Below are 19,837 nucleotides of genomic sequence, written 5' to 3'. Positions count from 1 at the left end.
AGCAGCCATGAAATGCTAACTGAGGATCAAGTTTGAGAGTGGGACTTGTTAACTTTATTGCAGGTGGCTGGGCAGTGGGATACAGATTTTCATCTTGTCATCTTACAACCCTGTGTGCCCTCCTGGCTACTGGACTTCAAACTTTCATGCAGCTCCCATTCATATACTTAGTACCTGGCTTGTCTTTTCCACTCCACCTGCTGGCATCATTCATCTTGGGAATCTGGCCCACATGAAGCCTCCTGGTGGTCCCTTGACTTCCTCACCTTGACCTTTTCCTTCACCCACTTCAGTCTGTCTAGGCCCTTCTGCCTTTCTTACTTTACTTCCAGCCAGTGACGGTATTCCACAGCACACTGAGAAAATAGAATCCACGTGATAACAGCCCCTCCTCTACACATCACCAAAATGGTACCCCCTCTCCCCATTTAGACCCTCTTCTCTTCCTTCCCTTTCATTAGAGTGGAGGAGGTTCCCTCACCTCCTGTCCAGGGCCTGCCCTGTCCCCACTCTGGAAGATTTCTGTAATGGGACCCTGTGTTTTCTCCCTTTCAGCATGCTCCACTGTCACACAAACATGCCTATAAACTCAAAAGTCAGCCCTGCCCTACCCAGTTTCTCTGCTATTTTTCATAGCCAACTTCTTAGAGTTGTCCATCTCACCTTTGATTCATTCTAAAAAATATTCCTGTGAAACATTTCAAGCATATAGGAAATGTCACTCATACCCATCTGTCTTTCTTTTAGCTTTGTCAAATGAATTTTTTTTTAATTTTTATTTTAGAGAGAGCCTTGGCTAGTGTGGCTCAGTGGATTGAGTGCCGGCCTGTGAACCAAGAGATCACCAGTTCTATTCCCAGTCAGGGCACATGCCTGGGTTGTGGGCCCAGTCCCCAGTTAGGGGCATGCCAGGGCAACTGATTGATATATCGCTCACACATTGATGTTTCCCTCTAAAGAGAAACGTCATCCCCCTCTCTCTAAAAATAAATAAATTAAATATTAAATAAATAAGTAAATTAGAGAGAAAGAGAAACAATTGATTGGTTGTTCCACTTACTAATATATTCATTGGTTATTATATGTGGCCTGACTAGGGATTGAACCCACAACTTTGGCATATCACTCTAGAGTGACAACACTCTAACCAACTGAGCTACCTGGCCAGGACCTGTCAAATGAATCTTAACTTTTTGCCACATTTGCTTTATACCTTTTATTTTTCATAGAGAAATATCATTACAAATTCAAATGAATCTTCTTTGTACCCCTCCACTATTTTATTCACATTCTTTTCTCTAGAGATAACCTTTTTTGAATATGGAGTTTGTGCCCTGGCTGGCGTAGCTCAGTGGGTTGAGCTTGGGCTGCAAACCAAAGTGTCGCAGGTTCGATTCCCAGTCAGGGTACATGCCTGGGTTGCAGGCCATGACCCCCAGCAACTGCACATTGATGTTTCTCTCTCTCTCTCTTTCTCCCTCCCTTCCCTCTCTAAAAATAAATAAATAAAATATTTTTTAAAAATATGGAATTTGTGACTCCTGTGCATATTTTTTTTATATTTTTACTCCATATTGCATGTATTCATAAATAGTATAAGGTATTATTTTATATAGTATGAAACTTTATATGAATGACATCATTCAGCTCACTGAAATTTGACTTCCACTCCTACATAAGAAAGTGCTTTCTCTTGTTAAGGTCACTGCTGCCTTCTGTGTTGACAAATCCAGGGAACTCCTTGACTCTATCCAGCAGCTCGTAGCAACATGAGTGCTTGGAAATCTTTGCTCCTGGTGGCATTTCTGAACCAGGCATTCTTAGTTATCCTTTTGCCTCTCAGGCTGTTCTGTCCATCTACTTTGCTAGCTTCTCCTCTTTGACACAACTTATGAATGTAAGTTTCTCAAGGCTTAATTCCAGGTGCCTTTCCCACTAAGGAGTCTCCATCTAGTTTGGGGACTTTAAAAACTGCCTGTGTACTAGGGGGCCCTCAAGTGTGTGTGACCAGTCCGCTTCTCTCCTGTGGGCTCATGGTCCCTGTATTCAGCTTCTGTTTACCGCAGCTGTCCAGGTGGCAACAGCTTAACTTTTCTCTATAAACCTGTCCAGATCTTCCCCATGCTAGCAAGTGGTACCATCCCACACTGGGTCATTCGTGCAAGAAGTCTGGGATTTATCCTTCAATTTTTCTGTTATGTTTACATCTAATCTATAAGATAGGCTTACAGGTCCTACCTCCACAATATTATCCCAGATCTGTTCCTTTCTTTCCATGTACACTGTCAGTACTTTCCATGTACACTGTCAGTACCCTAGTTCATTCCTCCCTCCTGAGACCTGTAGAGGCTAGACTCCTTTTTCCCTTTCCTGTCTGGCCATCCTTCATCTCTTTTCATTTAAAATTGGGTGATGCTGCACATCATTTCCCTAGGGTAAAGTGTGGACCTTTCTATGATCTGTCTAGTCCTGCACAATCTGGCTTCTATGTTGCTCACCAGCCGTCCTATCCCCCTAACTCACTGGGTTCTAGTTTTGTTTCGTTTCGTTTCTTTTCTTTTCTTGTTTGTTTGTTTGTTTGTTTGTTTTTAGAGAGGGAAGGGAGAAAGAAAGAGACAGAGAAAAATCAATGTGCAGCTGCTGGGGGTCTTGGCCTGTAACCCAGGCATGTACCCTGACTGGGACTCGAACCTGCGACACTGGTTCTAGTTTCTTTACTGACATGTCTCCCTGTCCTACTGCCACCCCCCACTTTTGTTGACTACCTTCTCCTTAAACTTTCAGCATAAATGCTGATTTCTTAGTGTCTAGAGTGCTCCTGTTACAGTTCTCTGTTTCCTTCCATGTGTTTTTATCCATTTTAATTTCTAAAAGTTTTATTTGTTTGCCTTTTGGCCCATGAGGCTGTCAGCTCCAAGATGGTAGGGACCTGGTTTTGTGCTTCACTGTCTATTCAGAGACACCCAACAAGGCCTTGTGGGCTAAATGTTTGACTGAAGGGTCCTTCGAAAGAGAGTGTTAGGGTTCGGGGAATGGTTGGAGTGGCATACATATATACCTCGCTCAGGTTTGGAACTTTACAGCATTATAGTTGCTAATTACTTTCCCTTAATCCTGCAATTCTGGTAAACATTAAAACTCCTACATTAGCCTAGAAGAACAAATATTAACTTTAAAAATGTTATTTGTTGCACAAATATTATTACAACAAAAATAGACATTGGAGAATTGAGAGTTCATTTTGAAGCTCTCATCTAATAAATCAAATACATATTTTGCCATATTCTCTAGTCCTGAACTATATATATATATATAGATAACTTATATTTTACCATAAGACACAGATTGTTTTTTTCTTATTTTCTCTTGCTTATGTACTCTTCATAAACATATTTAATGATTGAACAATAAGTATTTAATTTTTCTATGCATACATCAAAAGCTCTGATCTTCCTTTAATGTTCCAGTGCACTCTTTTTCTTGTTCTGTATTGGTGCAGCTTTTTACTTTGCTGTATAGCAAAACCCAACCACATACATTCTTTTTTTTTTTTTTTAATTCTGGAAATTCTAATGCCAATATTCTAGGTTATCTGCCTTTTTAAAGTAGAGAAATTTTAAATGCAAATATTTTTCATATATAAAAAATAAATAACAGGGAAGGTTTTTTTCCCTAGGGTTTCTTAAATAAGGTAGTGCTATGTCAGGTTCTATTTTTCTTCCGAATGCTTGACTTAGCTCTTTCAAAATTTCTGGCGGCCCACTTTGTAACACTAACAATCCAGAATGTCTGGTTTATATCTAATGCTTAGATGATTTCTTGCTTTATTTCAGTTATTTTTGGTTTTGTTTTTTTAATTTTGCTAGTATCTGTAGCACCTTATTTTACTTACCAGTAACTATTTATGTTGCAGGCAACATCTCGACTAAGAGAAAGAGGCTGTGATGGCCGCCTGGCAGGAATTGAAGTTCAACAGCTCTTCTGTTCTCAAAGTGCAGCAATTCCTGAGCACCAGCTAAAAGAACTGAACATAAAAATTGACAGTGCTTTGCAAGTAAGTTTTTCAGAACTGACACAGTGATACCTGAGTGATAGGAACAAGGGAGGGAGTTCAAGTTGTTATACTGAACCAGTTGGAAAGAGTGATAAGATAGTAGTTGCCCATAGGTATTTTAAAAACTATCGAAACTTTACATTTCTATTTACATTAGACTTTGTCATTCTATAATCTACATAAGCTTGATACTTGAAAACAATTTCTTTGCAGGCATATAAAATAGCTCTGGAAAGCTTAGGCCACTGTGAATATGCAATGAAAGCTGGTTTCCACTTGAATCCAAAGGCAATTGAAGCCAGTTTGCAGGTATGCTTTTATTTCTGGGTGCTATGGCATGGTACTATCTCTATACCAAGTGAACCACGTGTCTTGACAGGTGAGCTGTGCGTCACCTCTTCTCTCCCCTCCACATCTTTTCCAGGGCTGCTGCAGCGAGGCAGAAGCACAGCAAACAGGCCGGAGGCAGACACCCCCACAGCCCATGCAGTGTGAGCTTCCCACTGTCCCTGTGCAGATTGGATCACACTTCCTGAAGGGTGTCTCCTTCAACGAGTCAGCTGCTGACAATCTGAAGCTTAAGACGGTAGTTTTCTGTGGGGTTCCAACAACCCGGGTGTGAACTTAAAAGTAGAATTCTTTAGGAAAACTGAGGGCTTGGAAAGAATATAGATTAAGCTCCTATTGGTGTGGCTCAGTTGGTTGAGGCATCATCACATACACCAAAAGATTGGGGATTTGATTCCTAGGCAGGGCATATATGAGAAGCAACCAGTCAATATTTCTCTCTCACATTGGTGTGTGTGTGTGTGTCTCCCCTCTTCCTCCTCTAAAATTAAGAGACATTTTTAGAAATTAGCCCTGGCTGGTGTGGCTCAGTGGATTGAGTGCCAGCCTCTGAATCAAAGGGTTGCCAATTGGGATTCCCAGTCCCGGCACATGCCTGGGTTGCAGGCCAGGTTCCCAGTAGGGAGCATTAGAGAGGCAACCACACATTGATGTTTTTCTGCCTCTCTTTCTCCCTCCCTTCCTCTCTCTAAAAATGAATAAATAAAATCTTAAAAAAGGTATTTTTAAAAATTAAAAAATAATGTAGATTTAAAAACAAAACTGAAGTTAAGGCAGAAAGCATTAACCTTTCTCTGTAAAGTAGTATCTAAAAGTAGACTAAGGTGGCTTTTTTTTTTTTAAATTTTTAGATAGAGGGAAAGAGAGGGAGAGAAACATCTACGTGCAATAGATACATCGATTGGCTGCCTCCCATATACCCCCAACTGGGGACCTGGCCTGAAACCCAGGCATGTGCCCTTATTGGGAATTGAACCTTTCTGTTTGCAGGCCAATGCTCAGTCTACTAAGCCACACCAACCAGGGCTCTGGTGACTTTTAATGAGACATTTGCCAAGTTAGTTTTATTTATATTTTGTTCAAATGTTTAACATAAAGGGTTTTGAAAGTATATTTTAAAATACTGTTTATGGCCCTGGCTCAGTGGATTGAGTGCCAGCCTGCAAACTGAAGGGTCACTGGTTTGATTCCCAGTCCAGGCACATGCCTGAGTTGCGAGCCAGGTCCCCATTAGGGGGTACATGAGAGGCAAGCACACACTGACATTTCTCTCCCTTCCTTTCTCCCTCCCTTCCCCTCTCTAAAAATAAATAAATGAAGTCTTTAAAAATAAAATACCATTTATGATTAATGTTTTAGTGGACTTTCATGAAAAAAATAAGAGGAGAAATCTTGTCATAATAGGGCAGTAATTGTGACCATTTGTGGAGCATCATGTGTGCCAGGCATTGTGCCAAGCGTTTCACATGCATTGTCTCCTTTAATGATCATTGTGAGCACACCCTTTTTCCCCACTGGACAGACAGAAGAACTAAGGCCCAAGGTCACACAGTGAGAAAGTAGTAGATGGAATTTGAGCTTATGTAGTCTGTTTCCAGAGCCTGCATACCTGACCACTTGGTCATCCAAAATAAAAATTGAGATTTTCATTGGTGTTTACTTCTACCAGATGATCTTGTTTCCTTATTTAGAGGGATTCAGAATTCAAAATTCCTTAACCAGTTTGCACTAGCAGATTGCTCAATAATACTGTATTTTGTGCTAGTACAGAAATAACCACATGTGTATTAATGCATGCGTATCCATGTCTAACCACTCACTCTACAGGATTAAGAAAGAAAAGTCTCTGAAGATGTTTGATGATAATTACTTAAGAAATTAAATTCCAGCCCTGGCCAGTGTGGCTCAGTTGGTTGGAACGTCATCCCGTAACTGAAAGGTTGCGGGCTCAATTCCCACTCAGGGCACATACCTAGCTAGCAGTTTCAATCCTCGATCCCTGATCCCTGGTCTTGGGGTGTGCGGAAGGCAACCAATTGATGCCTCTTTTTTGCATCAGTGTTTCTCTCTCTCCCTTTCTCTCTAAAAGTGATGAAAATAAGAATGTCCTTGGGTGAGGATTAAAAAAAAGGAAAAAATTAAATTCCATTGTTTAGGGTACTTAAAATGCTTTTCTTTTGAGGACTGTTGTGTACCTGTAAATGCATTTCAGTCTACAAATTTTAGAACCTTGTGTGACTTTATCATGCACTGTGAACTCTCTTGTTATCAATCTGTAGCATACAATGTTACAGCTGATCAAGGAAGCAGGCTGCTATAATGGAATCTCACCAAGGGACGATTTTCCTGTAACTGAAGTTCTGAACCAGGTGTGCCCATCCACATGGCGAGGTGCCTGCAAGACTGCCGTACAGCTGCTGTTTGGCCAGGCCGGACTGGTGAGTGAATGTGTGTGACGGATAGGATTGACAGAGTAGGAACAGATGGTGTTTCAGGCATGTGAGGATATGGTACAAGCATGTGGGAAAATGATGAATAATTTTAAAAGTTCTTTGGTGCTACAGAGTTTAGACCAAATAGGAAAGGTAAAGAAAGAGCAGCAGGGACTTCCGGCCAAGATAGAGGCATAGGTATAGACACTGTGGCTCCTCGCAAAACCAAAATAAGGACAACAACAATTTAGAAACAAAATAACAACCAGAACTGAAAAGAAAATTGAACTGTATGGAAGTCAGACAGCCAAGGAGTTAAAATAGACACATTCAAACAGACTGGTAGGAAGGGCGGAGTTGGGCAGTCGGGCGAAGAGGGGTCATGGCAAAAAAAGCATTGGCACCTGATGCGCAAGGCATCCCAGGTGCATAAGATGGCAGCAGGAGGACCCTGGGCACACAGGCTGCAGCTGGCAGGCCCCGGGCGCAGGGTGGCAATGGGTAGACCCAGTGAGGTGGCGATTATGAAGCCAGGCACTGAGTATAAGGTGGCTTGCTGGCCAGGTAGTCCCACATTTGGACGTAGATAAACCCGGCGAAACTGGTGAGCCAGACAGATGGTGCAACCGAGGGTCCCAGCGCCAGGAAATAGAGCCTCGGGGCACTGATTGAAAACACCTGAGGGGGTTGAGGCACAGGGAGAGACTATCAGCCTCACAGGAGAGTTTGTTGGAGAGACCCACACAGGGTCCTAGAACGTGCACAAGCCCACCCACATGGAAATCAGCAACAGAAAGGCCAAGTTTGCTCAGTGGAAGGGACTGAAATCCAACAGAGAGCAGAGCAAGCACCATTGTTCCCTCTCAGACCCTGCCCCCACATATAGCATCACAACCCAGCAATGGGGTTTGCCCCACCCTGCTGAACACCTAAGGCTCTGCGCCTCATTACGTAACAGGTACATCAAGCCCTCCCCCCCCAAAAAAAGGCCCAAATGGAAGACCAAACCAAAGCTCCACAGCAAATACAACTAAGCAACCAAGAGATAGCCAACCTGTCAGATGGACAGTTCAAAGCACTGATGATCAGGATGCTCACAGAATTGGTTGAATTTGGTCACAAATTAGATGAAAAAATGAAGGCTACACTAAGTGAAATGAAGGAAAATGCATAGGGAACCAATAGTGATGGGAAGGAAACTGGGACTCAAATCAATGGAGTGGACCAGAAGGAAGAAAGAAACAACCAAACAGAAAAGAATGAAACAACAAGAATTCAAAAAGAATGAGGAGAGGCTTAGGAACCTCCAGGACACCTTGAAATATTCCAACATCCTACTTATAGGGATACCAGAAGGAGAAGAGGAAGAACAACAAGTGGAAAAGTTATTTGAACAAATAATAAGGGAGAACTTCCTCAATCTGGCCAAGGAAATAGACTTCCAGGAAGTCCAGGAGGCTCAGAGAGTCCCAAAGAAGTTGGACCCAAGAAGGAACACACCAAGGCACATCATAATTACATTAGCCAAGGTAAAAACGAAGGAGAGAATCCTAGAAGCAGCAGGAGATAAGGAGATAGTAATCTACAAAGGAGTTCCCATCAGACTGTCAGCTGATTTCTCAAAAGAGACCTTAAAGGCAAGAAAGGGCTGGAAAGAAGTATTCCAAGTCATGAAAGGCAAGGACCTACATCCAAGATTGCTCTATCTAGCAAAGCTTTCATTTAGAATGGAAGGGCAGATAAAGTACTTCTCAGATAAGATCAAGTTAAAGGAATTCATCATCACCAAGCCCTTATTTTATGAAATGTTAAAGGGACTTATCTAAGAAAAAGAAGATAAAAAACATGTATAGTAAAATGACAGCAAACTCACAATTATTAATGACTACACCTAAAACAAAAACTAAGCAAACAACTAGAACAGGAACAGAACCACAGAAATGGAGATCACATGGAGGATTATCAACAGGGGAGTGGGAGGAGGAGAGAGGGGGGAAAAGGTACAGAGAATGAGTAGCATAGAATGTAGGTAGAAAATAGACAGGGGGAGGACAAGAATAGTATGGGAAATGTAGAAGCTAAAGAACTTATGACACATGGGCATGAACTAAAGCGGGGGAATGTGGGTGGGATAAGGTATTCAGGATGGGGAGAATGAAAGGGGGGAAATGGGACAACTATAATAGCATAATCAATAAAATATGTTTTTAAAAAAGAGCATCATTAAAAAGCCCTTTTCCTTTCTTTTATAGATTGATAATATGTATTGTCAGGGAACCTAAATGCAAAATGGTATTACAGGCTTCCCCATTTTAAGGAAGCCATTACATTAGTAATAATTTGATAGGGTCCGTTGACGTTACCTGACTACTCTGGAGCTACAGTGAATGTCTTCGTGTTTCTCAAATATGCCAAGGTTCTACCTATCTTAGGCCTTTGCACTTGATGCTCCTTTTACCTGAGAATATTTCTGTCTGACTACCACATGACTCACTTCTCATCTTCCTGATGTCAGTTTAAATATCACCTCCAAGAGACCTCAGTGGTATCAGTAATGCCCCCATCCAGTCACTATCCAAGCTCTCTGTTTCCTTCTTAGAAGTAACAGTATCAAATCAGAAATAAGTGTGGTCTTTTATCACCTTTGGAGAGAAGAATTAACTTTTGCCAAAATTAGATGGGAGTATTACTGATGCCATTGAGATCTCTTAGAGGTGATATTTAAGCTATCTGAAGTCACCACTTAGCTCTTTGTTTGACCCTGCTGTCTCCCACATAACCTTATGTATGTGATCCCACTTTCTAGAGTTAAATGACTACTTTTTGAAAAGCTACAGTATTTAGAGGCTAAAGGAAGCTAATTAGAAATTAAGGAACTGTTTCTTAGTCTAATTCCTACTTTGTGAAAGTAGTGTTTGGAGGGTGCTGTCCTTTTGTTTGATGTGGGTGAAGTCTTTGGTGGCTGAGCTCTGGATAGGGCGGCCTTGTAAAGAGGGCTGGAGGAGGGTCTGTACACAGTGGTGAGTCACTTCCTTAGGATCTGTTTCTTAAAGTAGGAACCCCTCAGAGAGGCATAAACTGGAGCCCCCTGCCTTTAGGAGATTAAGCTACACTCCCAAAGATCTAGATGCAAGTAGGAGAAACATGGCAATAAGGTCTCCAGAAAGGGGTGTGCAAAATAAGGCAGAAGGACACACAGGCTGTTCTGAGAAACACTGTAGGCTTAAAAAAAGAGTTCTGTGATATTCAAAGATCAGAAACTTCTTCCTAGATCCCTGCCCTTTGATCCCAGGGCACCTTTGTTAAGTGGCTGACAAAGAACCTTTAGATTATGGTTCCGGGGATGGGAGGAGAGAGGAAACACCTGCCTGGTCCAACAATGGCTATTACTTGGACGGGAAGTCTTTCCAAAGGACGGTACAGACCAGCTGTGGGAACTCTGTTTACAGTGATGGAAATTAGCTCCATTACAAGCTGAGGTTGGAATCATAACAAGCAACTCTGCATGGCTTTACCCCTTCTGATATGTTACAGATTTGATGTTAAAGTGTTCTATGATTATTTTCTTAAAATTCTTTTGGTTATGAAAATATATTCATCACTTTGTCAGACTCTGTGTAGAATACTGTATTATCTGGTACAATATTGAAGACTGTCCTCCAGATAGGAAATCATTGATAAAAGGGCTGGTTCTTTATATTTCCTGAAGTGGTTCTGTTTTTATTGATGGTTGAGAATAAAATGCTCTTTAAAAACAGTTTCATCCATTTCTGGTTTGTGATTTAGCCATTACAAATGGGCTTTCCTGAAGCATTGGTCTGATTTTTTTTGTGTGTGACATTTTTTCTTCTTTCAAGTATATAAATTTAAAAAATACTAAGATAAAGGAAACAAAGTAATTCCTAACTAACATTTATAGTTTAGAAGAAGTGCTACAAGTGCTTACAAAGTTCAGCACATCCTGTACCCAGAAGTTGGTTTCTGTTTATTGAAGTATTACTGTATTCAGTCATCTTTATTACCTGCTGTTGTCTCCATGGGGCTCCTGACTGGCCTCTGCAAAACTGCCCTCCTGGAGCAATGGTTCTTGCCAGAGTCACTTAGCATCAGCAGGTTCATGTACTGGATTTGTGATTCATTTTTCTCTCTGAATGCTGATTGTTATTTTTGTTTCTCTCTTAGGTGGTAGTTGACACAGCACAGATAGAAAATAAAGAAGCCTATGCCCCTCAAATCAGTTTAGAAGGCTCCAGAATCGTGGTTCAAGTCCCCTCCACATGGTAATGTGACTCCTACATTAACACAAGTATAAGCTCTGATAGAAGTATGCACATCTTTGGAAAGATTGCTGTGTTGTGGACAAACCCCATGCTGGCTGACAGAACCCATGTTCTGCTTGTACAGGTTTACAGGTAGTGGTGGTGTGTTAGTGCCATGTCATGATTACCAACCCATGATGAGGAAGCCAAGTCACACAGACCAATAGCATAACTAAAATGTTATATACTCATGAATCATAATGAGCAATATTATCTTTCCTTTGTTACTGTGTCCACAGCTTGTAAACAGTATATCATTTTCTCTAAGTCACCCATGTTTCTGAAAAGCTGAGTCTAGAACATAGAATTCCTTCTCCTTTGTCTGTTCCAGCAACAACCCTAATGATCTCAAGTTCATGTCATTACATACTCATTGTTACTGCAAATCAGAGGACAGATTAAACCATTTTTATTTTTATTTTAGTCTGTTTTTTTAAGAGAGAGGGAAAGGGAGGAAGAAAGGGAGAGAAACATGGATCAGCTGCCTCTTATATGCACCCTGACCAGGAATTGAACCTACGACTGAGGCATGTGCCCCAACCAGGAATCAAACCTGCGACCTTTTGCCAACCAACTGAGCCACACTGGCCAGGGCTGAACCATTTTTATTTTTAATTATATAACTACATTTGTAAACTTATAATAGATAAAGTATTCCTAATTTATTAAAACAAAAGCTCCTGCCCTGACTGATATGGCTCAGTGGGTTGGACATCGTCCCACAAACCAAAAGGTTGCCGGTTCAGTTCCCAGTTAGGGCACATTCCTGGGTTACAGGCCAGGTCCCCAGTTTGGAGTGTGCAAGAGGTAAATGATTGGTTTCTCTTGCACATCAATGTTTCTCTCCTTCTCTTTCTCCCTCCCTTCCTCTCTCTCTAAAACTAAATAAATAATTTAAAACAAAAGCTCCTACAAATCAGTAAGAAAATGGGCATGGCATATGAACAGGTAAGTCAGAAGACATATGGTCAACAAATACATGAAGTAAATGTGTAACCTCACCTAATAAAGAAAAGCAAAGTAAGGAAACAATATACTATCGTGTCCATCATGTTAAATTATTTTAGAACAAAAGTACTACATTTTGAGCCAGACTATACGACAACAGGCACAGAAGTTGTTGAATAAATTAATTACACAACCTTTCTGGATGGCTATTTAATATATCATAGGCCTAAAATATAAGATACTGACCTCAGCAGTTCCACAATTCCTCCTGTAGGTATTTATCCTGGTGATCTCCATAAATTCAGCTACACGTATCAACATCATAGCTTTATCAGTAAGTAGCAAAAATTAAGCATCTATCAGAAGACTTTTGCTATTAAAATTAGAATGTGAATGAATATTTAACTATATAGAATATACTTAACCTTGGCTGGTGTAGCTCAGTGGATTGAGTGCCAGCCTGCAAACCAAAGGATCACCGGTTCAATTCCCAGTCAGGGCACATGCCTACGTTGAGGGCCAGGTCCCCAGTAGGGTGCGTGCATGAGGCAACCACACACTGATGTTTCATTCCCTTCCCCTCTCTCTAAAAATAAATAAAATCTTAAAAATTATTTTTAAAGCATGTCGATAGGAATAGATAGAGATAATGCCACTGAAGACCAATGGCACTGTTGGTGCCTGTGTGAACTAAAGTGAGAGCTGGGTAATGCAGATAATATTTAAATAATTTCTTTTTGAAATGTGAGAGTCCAGTGGTAGATCCTGCCCAAAGTTTTAGAACCAGTTGATATATCAAGTAGGGGTTGGCCGTTCACTTCATGCTCCTAAATCTCCCATCTACGAGTTTCTCCCCAACCAAAACTTTTAATTTGATTGTTCAGATGGTATACCATTTCCTGAAATGAACAATTATTTATATACATATTTTTATTCCTATCAAACAATAAATTTAAAGCTCACTTTTCTGTAAGATTGTTGTGTTCCCTAATTCTTAATTTGTTTTTCAATTCAAGTTCTTACTGAAAAATATTTAATTTAACCCAGATTCTCATTTTGAAGAAAACTTTTGGATAGCTGAGTGAATATTAAATAGCTAGTACTGAAATGGTAACACTTTAATTTACTTTCAAAACTGTCTATTTGGTTGATTTCCTTTGTAATTCATTGTACCTTCATGAAAGACCTTCTGGTCTATGATTTCTTAAAGAGGCTCCCTCTGCTGGTAGCTTTTGGTAAAACACAAAGTTTTGTTATTTCTTTTAAATTATGAAATATATGCTTATTGATACAGACAAAATCAAACAGAAGTGATTATTCCACCTTCAGGAAAATGAAATTGTTAGCAAAGTCAGTCAAGAATTTATTATATCTTCTGCTGCCAGATTTCTTTTCCAAATGAAGTAATACTTTATTTAGATTTTTAAAGTGTCATACCTAAGCTATCCATTTGTCTTTCAACAAACACATAATAAATACCTAGTATGTGACAAACACTGCCTGGGCTCTGATAATTTCATCATGAGCAGGAAAGACAAGGTCCCTGCTCCTAACTGATCTGACTTTGTAATGGGACTGGGAGGAAAGCGCTACTAATAAGATTAAGAGTTAAGTTGAAAAACTGGCAAGTGTATGAAGGGAGTAAGAGTAGAATGATGTCATATGATAGAGAATAACTGAGATTGAGATGGGAAAGGGAGGCTATTTTGGATGAGGAGATCAGTCATGAAAGGCCTTTTTGAGGATGTGACATTTAAGAGGAGCTGGCCTTGCAGAGAGTAGATGGGGAAATCATTCCAGGCAGAAGGAATGGCAAAGGCCTGAGGAATAGCCCAGCATGGCTGGGGAGATACAGTTGGTGATGATGACGGGGGTGGGGGTAGGAGATGATTTGTAGAAGCCAGGACTTGCAAGGTCCCTAGGAGATTTGGGTTTTTTATCTAAGAACAGGTCAAGGGTTTTAAGCAAGTCTGAGGAATCTGTGAAGACAATAGATTTAGCCTCTTAAGGGCACTGCTCTCAAGATCAATGAATAAAAGTGCCAATTTGTTGGTTTTCAGAAAGAGAAATTATCATCACAGGAACTTTAGTACTCCTTTCTGCATGACCAGCAAATGCTCTCCTCATGTGTGACCGAGCCAGATCACAAGCAGAAGTTGGCTTGGGAGCACAGAACAAGTGTGTCCTAATTACAGCGATTTCAGGCTGAGGGAATTCGGTGAGTGAACCTTGACCAGGTCCACTGGCCAAGATTCTCTCCCAGGAGTCCAGGGGCTGTTGGGGTATGGTCAGAGTTGCCTTGTTGCCTTTTCCAGTGTTCCTGAAACTGGCCAGCTCACAGTCTCCTCCCAGAGTCGCGTTGGAGAGTGCTGTTGTCTTCTTAGGGTAGTTTCAGAAGTGCTGCTAAAATGGGAGCAGAGAATTGGAAAAGGATCTGGAGGGGAATGTGGGGCAAAAAGAAGGTGGTTGGTGAGACTGGTTTGTTTGCCAAAGTGATTAACACAGGGGAGAGATGGGGTGATTGCATGAGAGAGGTCCTTGGGAAAGCCAGAGGGTGGCCTGCAGCATCCGGGGAGGTCAGCCTGTGGTAAGAGCAGGGCCTGTGTTCTGCTGGGATGGGAGGGTTTTGCAGGGTGTGTGGGCAGGGGCACAGGTGAGGTAGTGGAATCATTGTGACGGGAGATGGAGTAGATCTCATGTTTATGTGTTTCTCAGTTAAGTGACAGTTGAGATCAGTGGAATGAGCAAGGTGGCAGGGATAGCAGAGCTTTGAGGAGAGACAAGGAGGGATAGAGCAGTCACATTGGAAAAGGAAAAACTTAACTTATGGGAGGGTCACGTTTGTTGCTTACCTGAAATTTGTAGTGAGTCCAGGGCACATACTGTGAGGGTTTTTTCTCCTCTGTTGACCCTCCATTTCTTGGGTACAGGTAGGTGTAAAGTGCTGTAGAGGAAGGGAGGGCCAGGGGTGTCATGGAAAAACTTTGCAAAGGTGTAGATGTTGTGCCAGACCATAGAATCTCAGCAGTGTAAGGGGGAAAGGCAGGGCTGGAGCTGGTGTTAGGCACTGGGAGGGCATTAGGAACTCTAAAATTGTTAGAAATCCATGGACACTTCAGATCCTTTTGCTTCCTCCTCCTTTTGCAGAGCAGTAAGATCCAGTGTTAGCCCTGTCATTCTCTAAATGTTCTTATAAGTACTAATTTTTATTCAGTGTAAAAGTACATAAAAATTGTAGCTTTTTGCATGAGCCCTGCTTGAAACACCTTTGTAGAGAAGTGCAGCCCAGACTAAACTCAGCGTGGTTTGTGTCTAGGTGCCTGAAAGAAGACCCTGCTACCATGTCCCTGCTGCAGAGAAGCCTGGATCCCGAGAAGACCTTGGGTCTCGTGGATGTGCTCTACACGGCTGTGCTGGACCTCAGCCGCTGGAGGGCGGGGAGGTTGGTGTCCCTGCTGGTCCCTGGAATTGGTTTGCATTCAGGTCCACACCAAGGGACAGTGTAACCACATACGGTTTAATATGTGCTCATGTCACTGATAGTATGTGAGCACGTAAGACAAGAAAGAAAAATTTTGGTGACTTTTTATTTTGGAATAATTTCAAACTTACAGAAAAGTTATGAGAATAGTTCAGCGAATTGCTCTGTGCCCTTTACTCAGATTCTTCATTTTTTAAAGATTTTTGCCTTCATTTGTTTTATCATTTGAGAGTAAGTCCATCTAAAGGACTTTTAACCCAATTCATATTCTCTTTATGAACTAGGAGCAAAGCAGTGTTTAGAAAATTTACTCATGTCCTGCATGAACCTTATATCTAAAAGCAGCTGGCAGTTGCAAGATTATCTCTTTGTCATTTGTTAACCTTAGAATAGGTAGGGACCTTCAACATCTAGCCATGTGTCCTCCCCCTTTTCTAAACTTGAACTCACAGAGGCCCAGAACAGCGCGGTGGCTTGTCCACGGTTGCACCAGCCATCCACCACCTAAGCTCCTACCCAGTGCCCTGTCTCTAGGACTCTCTTTCAGCCCTGGAAAAGAATTCTTGGAAATCTTTGGAAGTGACAACCACATGTTCTCGGCACTGTCTGTAAATTACTTCCAAGGACAACGGTGCTGCCTAGTGTCCTGAGTCTTGGCCACCCACCCCTTTGTTGTGTAGATTTGTCCATTGTCCCTCTGCTGGATCTGCCAGACTCAGTCTCTGTCCACTAGGCACACTAAAGTCTCTGCCAGTTGTGGCCCCCACTCTAGCTGTGCTTTGCTTTCCTGTTCTACAGTGGGAGAGTTTTGCTCATACTCCTCAGGCCAGAATCCTGATGTTGTTTTCACAGCACTATGTTAGACACTGTTGAATTCTTTGTAATAAATGTAGATAGCAAGTACTTAAATTGTGTTCATGTAAAGCTCTCAGGTGTTCATTTATTTTTCTATAAAATAAGTGAACCTAATACCACCCAGTGAGGTCTTTTTTGTTCGTAAAGTCTTTCTTTTTTTTTAATAATAATTATTATTTTTTTAATCATTGTTCAAATACAGTTTTCTCCTTTTTACTCCCAATCCAGTCCCCCTCGTAAAGTCTTTCTAAGAGATCCATTTCATTGTCCAGTTTGTAAATTTGCCTCTCTTTTTTTAATACATTTTTGTTTAAATAGGGAACAAGCTTTACCCTGCATTCAGATCCAGCTCCAAAGGGAGATCTGTGATTTTGGGAACCAGGCCGACCTGCCTTCTGGAAATGGAAACAAACCTTCAGGCGGTCTGCAGAAGACGTTCTCCAAACTGACATCCCGGTTCACCAAGAAAGCTTCATGTACCAGCTCTAGCAGCAGCACAAATTATTCCATCCTAAATACACCTTCCAAAAACATCTTCATAGCTGGGTGTTCTGAAGAGAAAGCCAAGATGTCCAGTAATCTTGATTCAAGGTTACAAAGCATTTTGAACATTGGCAGTTTCCCTAGAACTATGGACTCTTCACAATCAGCTCAGAATTCCAATAATCAAATGGCCAATGGTTTTCTCATGGAGCGACGTGACAACTTTCTGCAAGGGGATGACGGCAAGGACGAGAAGGGTATGAACTTACCAACCGATCAGGAAATGCAGGAGGTTATAGATTTTCTCTCGGGCTTTAATATGGGCCAGTCACATCAGGGCTCCCCATTAGTGACAAGGCGTAATTCTACTGCTACAGCCATGGTGACTGAACAGAAGGCAGGAACCATGCAGCCACAACAGCCACCACTGCCGGTGCCCCCTCCACCTCGGCCACCCCAGACTGGGGCACACACACCTCTGACACCCCAGCCAGGCCTGGCACCTCAGCAGCAGTCCCCAAAGCAACAACAACCCCAGGTCCAATACTACCAACACCTGCTCCAACCCATTGGACCACAGCAGCCCCCATCCCAGCCTCGGGCCCCTGGAAAATGGGTGCATGGCTCATCCCAGCAGCCAGCACAGCCTGTTGGAGTGGGTCTGTCTCCTCTTGGCCAGTGGCCTGGCATATCTGATCTCAGTTCTGACTTGTACAGCTTGGGTCTGGTGAGCAGCTATATGGATAATGTGATGTCAGAGGTTTTAGGACAGAAGCCACAGGGACCTAGAAATAATACCTGGCCAAACCGTGACCAAAGTGAAGGAGTCTTTGGAATGTTGGGAGAGATTCTGCCTTTTGATCCTGCAGGTATGTGAGCCCCACTTCCCACCTCAGGGTTTTAACATAAGTGTAATCATTGAGGACTTCATAGGGCTATACTGCCACAGCCTTACTTGTAAGGGAAAGTGACTTTAAAGACCCTTTCTCACTGTTTGATGGCAAATATAGGGCAGATCCAGCAAGGAAGGAAGCAGTGAGAATGAGGCTGAGAAGGTAAGTAGAGCTCTTTTTCTCAATGTTACAGAGGTCAGGATTGAGGCATAAGAAAAGTTACTTGAGTGGCTCAAAGTCCCACAGTACAAGTGGGCCCCCATCTGGGCCCTCCCATTCATGGACGCCAAGACAGCTGGCCCTTGGTGGGCTACTTTTTCCTGTTCTGTGATTCTTCTTTGCCTAAACTTTAGGACCTATGAAAGGTAGTAAGGGTACCTTTCTTACCTTCATAAAATACGGCTTCTCCTGGCCTAGACAGTGTGAAAATACCACCTGAGTTATCTTAGGAAATTAGAAAAAGAACTTAGAAACAAAACAAAAATAAATTAGGAGGAGGCATTAATTAAGGGTAAGAACCACAATGAATTAAATTTAAAAGAAAAACGTAGTAAAAATTGTAAATAAATCTAAAAGAAGGGTCTTTGGAGGACCAATAAAATAGATAAATCAATTTATTATAAACCTGGGTAAGAGAGAGCAAAGAAACAAGATTAGGAAAGAGGAAGGAGACCTACTATAGGTATAGGAGAGATTAAAAGAACTTTCTGATATTACTACATATGACTTGATAACACATTTAAAAACTGAATGGAAAATGGATTTTTCCCTAGTAAAATACACATTAGCAAAATTGTACCAATAAGTAGAAAACCTGCCTGGTTGTATTTCAGTAGAAGAGATTGGGAAGGTAATTATGAAGCCAACATGATTTTTATCATAAACACTTTATGAGGAACTTACAAAAAGCAAATTATAGTGTATCTTAATGAGTATGGATGGATGTGAGAAAATTCAGCAGCTCATAAAAGAGTAATATGTTATTAAACCTGGTTTACTTCAGGGGTGCAGGGCAGCTCAGTCTATAAGGAAACTTGCTACTACTGTCCAGGAGTCCATTAGATCAACCAGTTACGAGAAAAACTCACATAAGGATAGATGCTGTGAAGACATTTAATAAAAGATAGCAGCAATGCTTAAAAAATAAATCCCTCAAAGTAAAACATGAACAAAAGGAAATTCCTTGAATGTAAAAAAAGACTACCAAAAGCCAGTAGCAAGTAGCACTTTATACAGTAAAACAGAATTCCAGTTAAAATCAGATGGGGTGGCAGTGTCACTACCAACAGCATGTAACTTTGTCTTGAACTTTCTAGCAAATACAGCAAGACAAAAAACAAGGGAAACAAGGTGTAAGCTTTATAAAAGGATAGATTATAAAGCACATGTCTTTGCTGGGAATAGAATTGGCAAAAAAAACCTAGAATGAATAAGCAAATCTGGTGAAGTGGGTAGATGCAAGATAATATATAGAAATTAATTGCTTTTTCCTCTAATTTAGCAGAGGGTATACAGAAGTGGAAAATATATTTCATTCACAAGGAGAGTACTGTGAAATACTGTAAATAAGTATAGTGAATATTTACATAACCACCAGGAGAGGAGATTCCCTAATAAAACAACCCAGCATTAACTAACTGTTAAAGGGCAGAAATGTTTTATGTCTTCTAAAAATTTCAAGCTGCTGCTCATACTTTCTTGTTCTTGCTTTCCTTGGGTGGGTGGATGTGAGAACCCTGTAGCCTAGGGCACAGGAACAGCAGACAGTTCCGCCTGCTGTGGAGGAGCAAGCCCACCTTGGCACTTGCTGGACCAGGCATGGCAAATTTTCTTGATTGCCATAAACAGCCTGTACATGTTTCCATGGTCATGTAATTAAACCAGAGTACAGATGATATTTGGCAGAATTATATCACTGTTGATACCTGTTGAGGCCCAGACAGGCTTTATGTCCATAGCCTGTGAATCCTACCAGCTTTTCCTTCTGGGTGTTCCTTTCTGACCTTTAAGTCTTTAATGGAGCT

General features: G+C 41.4%; 1 protein-coding gene across 3 annotated transcripts in view; it reads left to right on the top strand.

Annotated features, from left to right (window-relative positions):
* Positions 1-19,837, top strand: part of GARRE1 (granule associated Rac and RHOG effector 1) — a 91,963-nt gene that overhangs the window by 64,365 nt on the left and 7,761 nt on the right. For all 3 annotated transcript variants that reach the window (XM_036012790.1, XM_028530544.1, XM_036012789.1), the window contains exons 4-10: positions 3,914-4,054; positions 4,268-4,363; positions 4,479-4,640; positions 6,682-6,840; positions 11,017-11,114; positions 15,418-15,543; positions 16,756-17,789. In XM_036012790.1, the coding sequence (XP_035868683.1) occupies positions 3,914-4,054; positions 4,268-4,363; positions 4,479-4,640; positions 6,682-6,840; positions 11,017-11,114; positions 15,418-15,543; positions 16,756-17,789 (1,816 nt within the window). The remainder of the gene's footprint in view (positions 1-3,913; positions 4,055-4,267; positions 4,364-4,478; positions 4,641-6,681; positions 6,841-11,016; positions 11,115-15,417; positions 15,544-16,755; positions 17,790-19,837) is intronic.

This window comes from Phyllostomus discolor, chromosome 12, assembly GCF_004126475.2.
Source record: "Phyllostomus discolor isolate MPI-MPIP mPhyDis1 chromosome 12, mPhyDis1.pri.v3, whole genome shotgun sequence".
Lineage (NCBI taxonomy): Eukaryota > Metazoa > Chordata > Mammalia > Chiroptera > Phyllostomidae > Phyllostomus > Phyllostomus discolor.
This window is presented reverse-complemented; position numbering and strand designations above follow the sequence as displayed.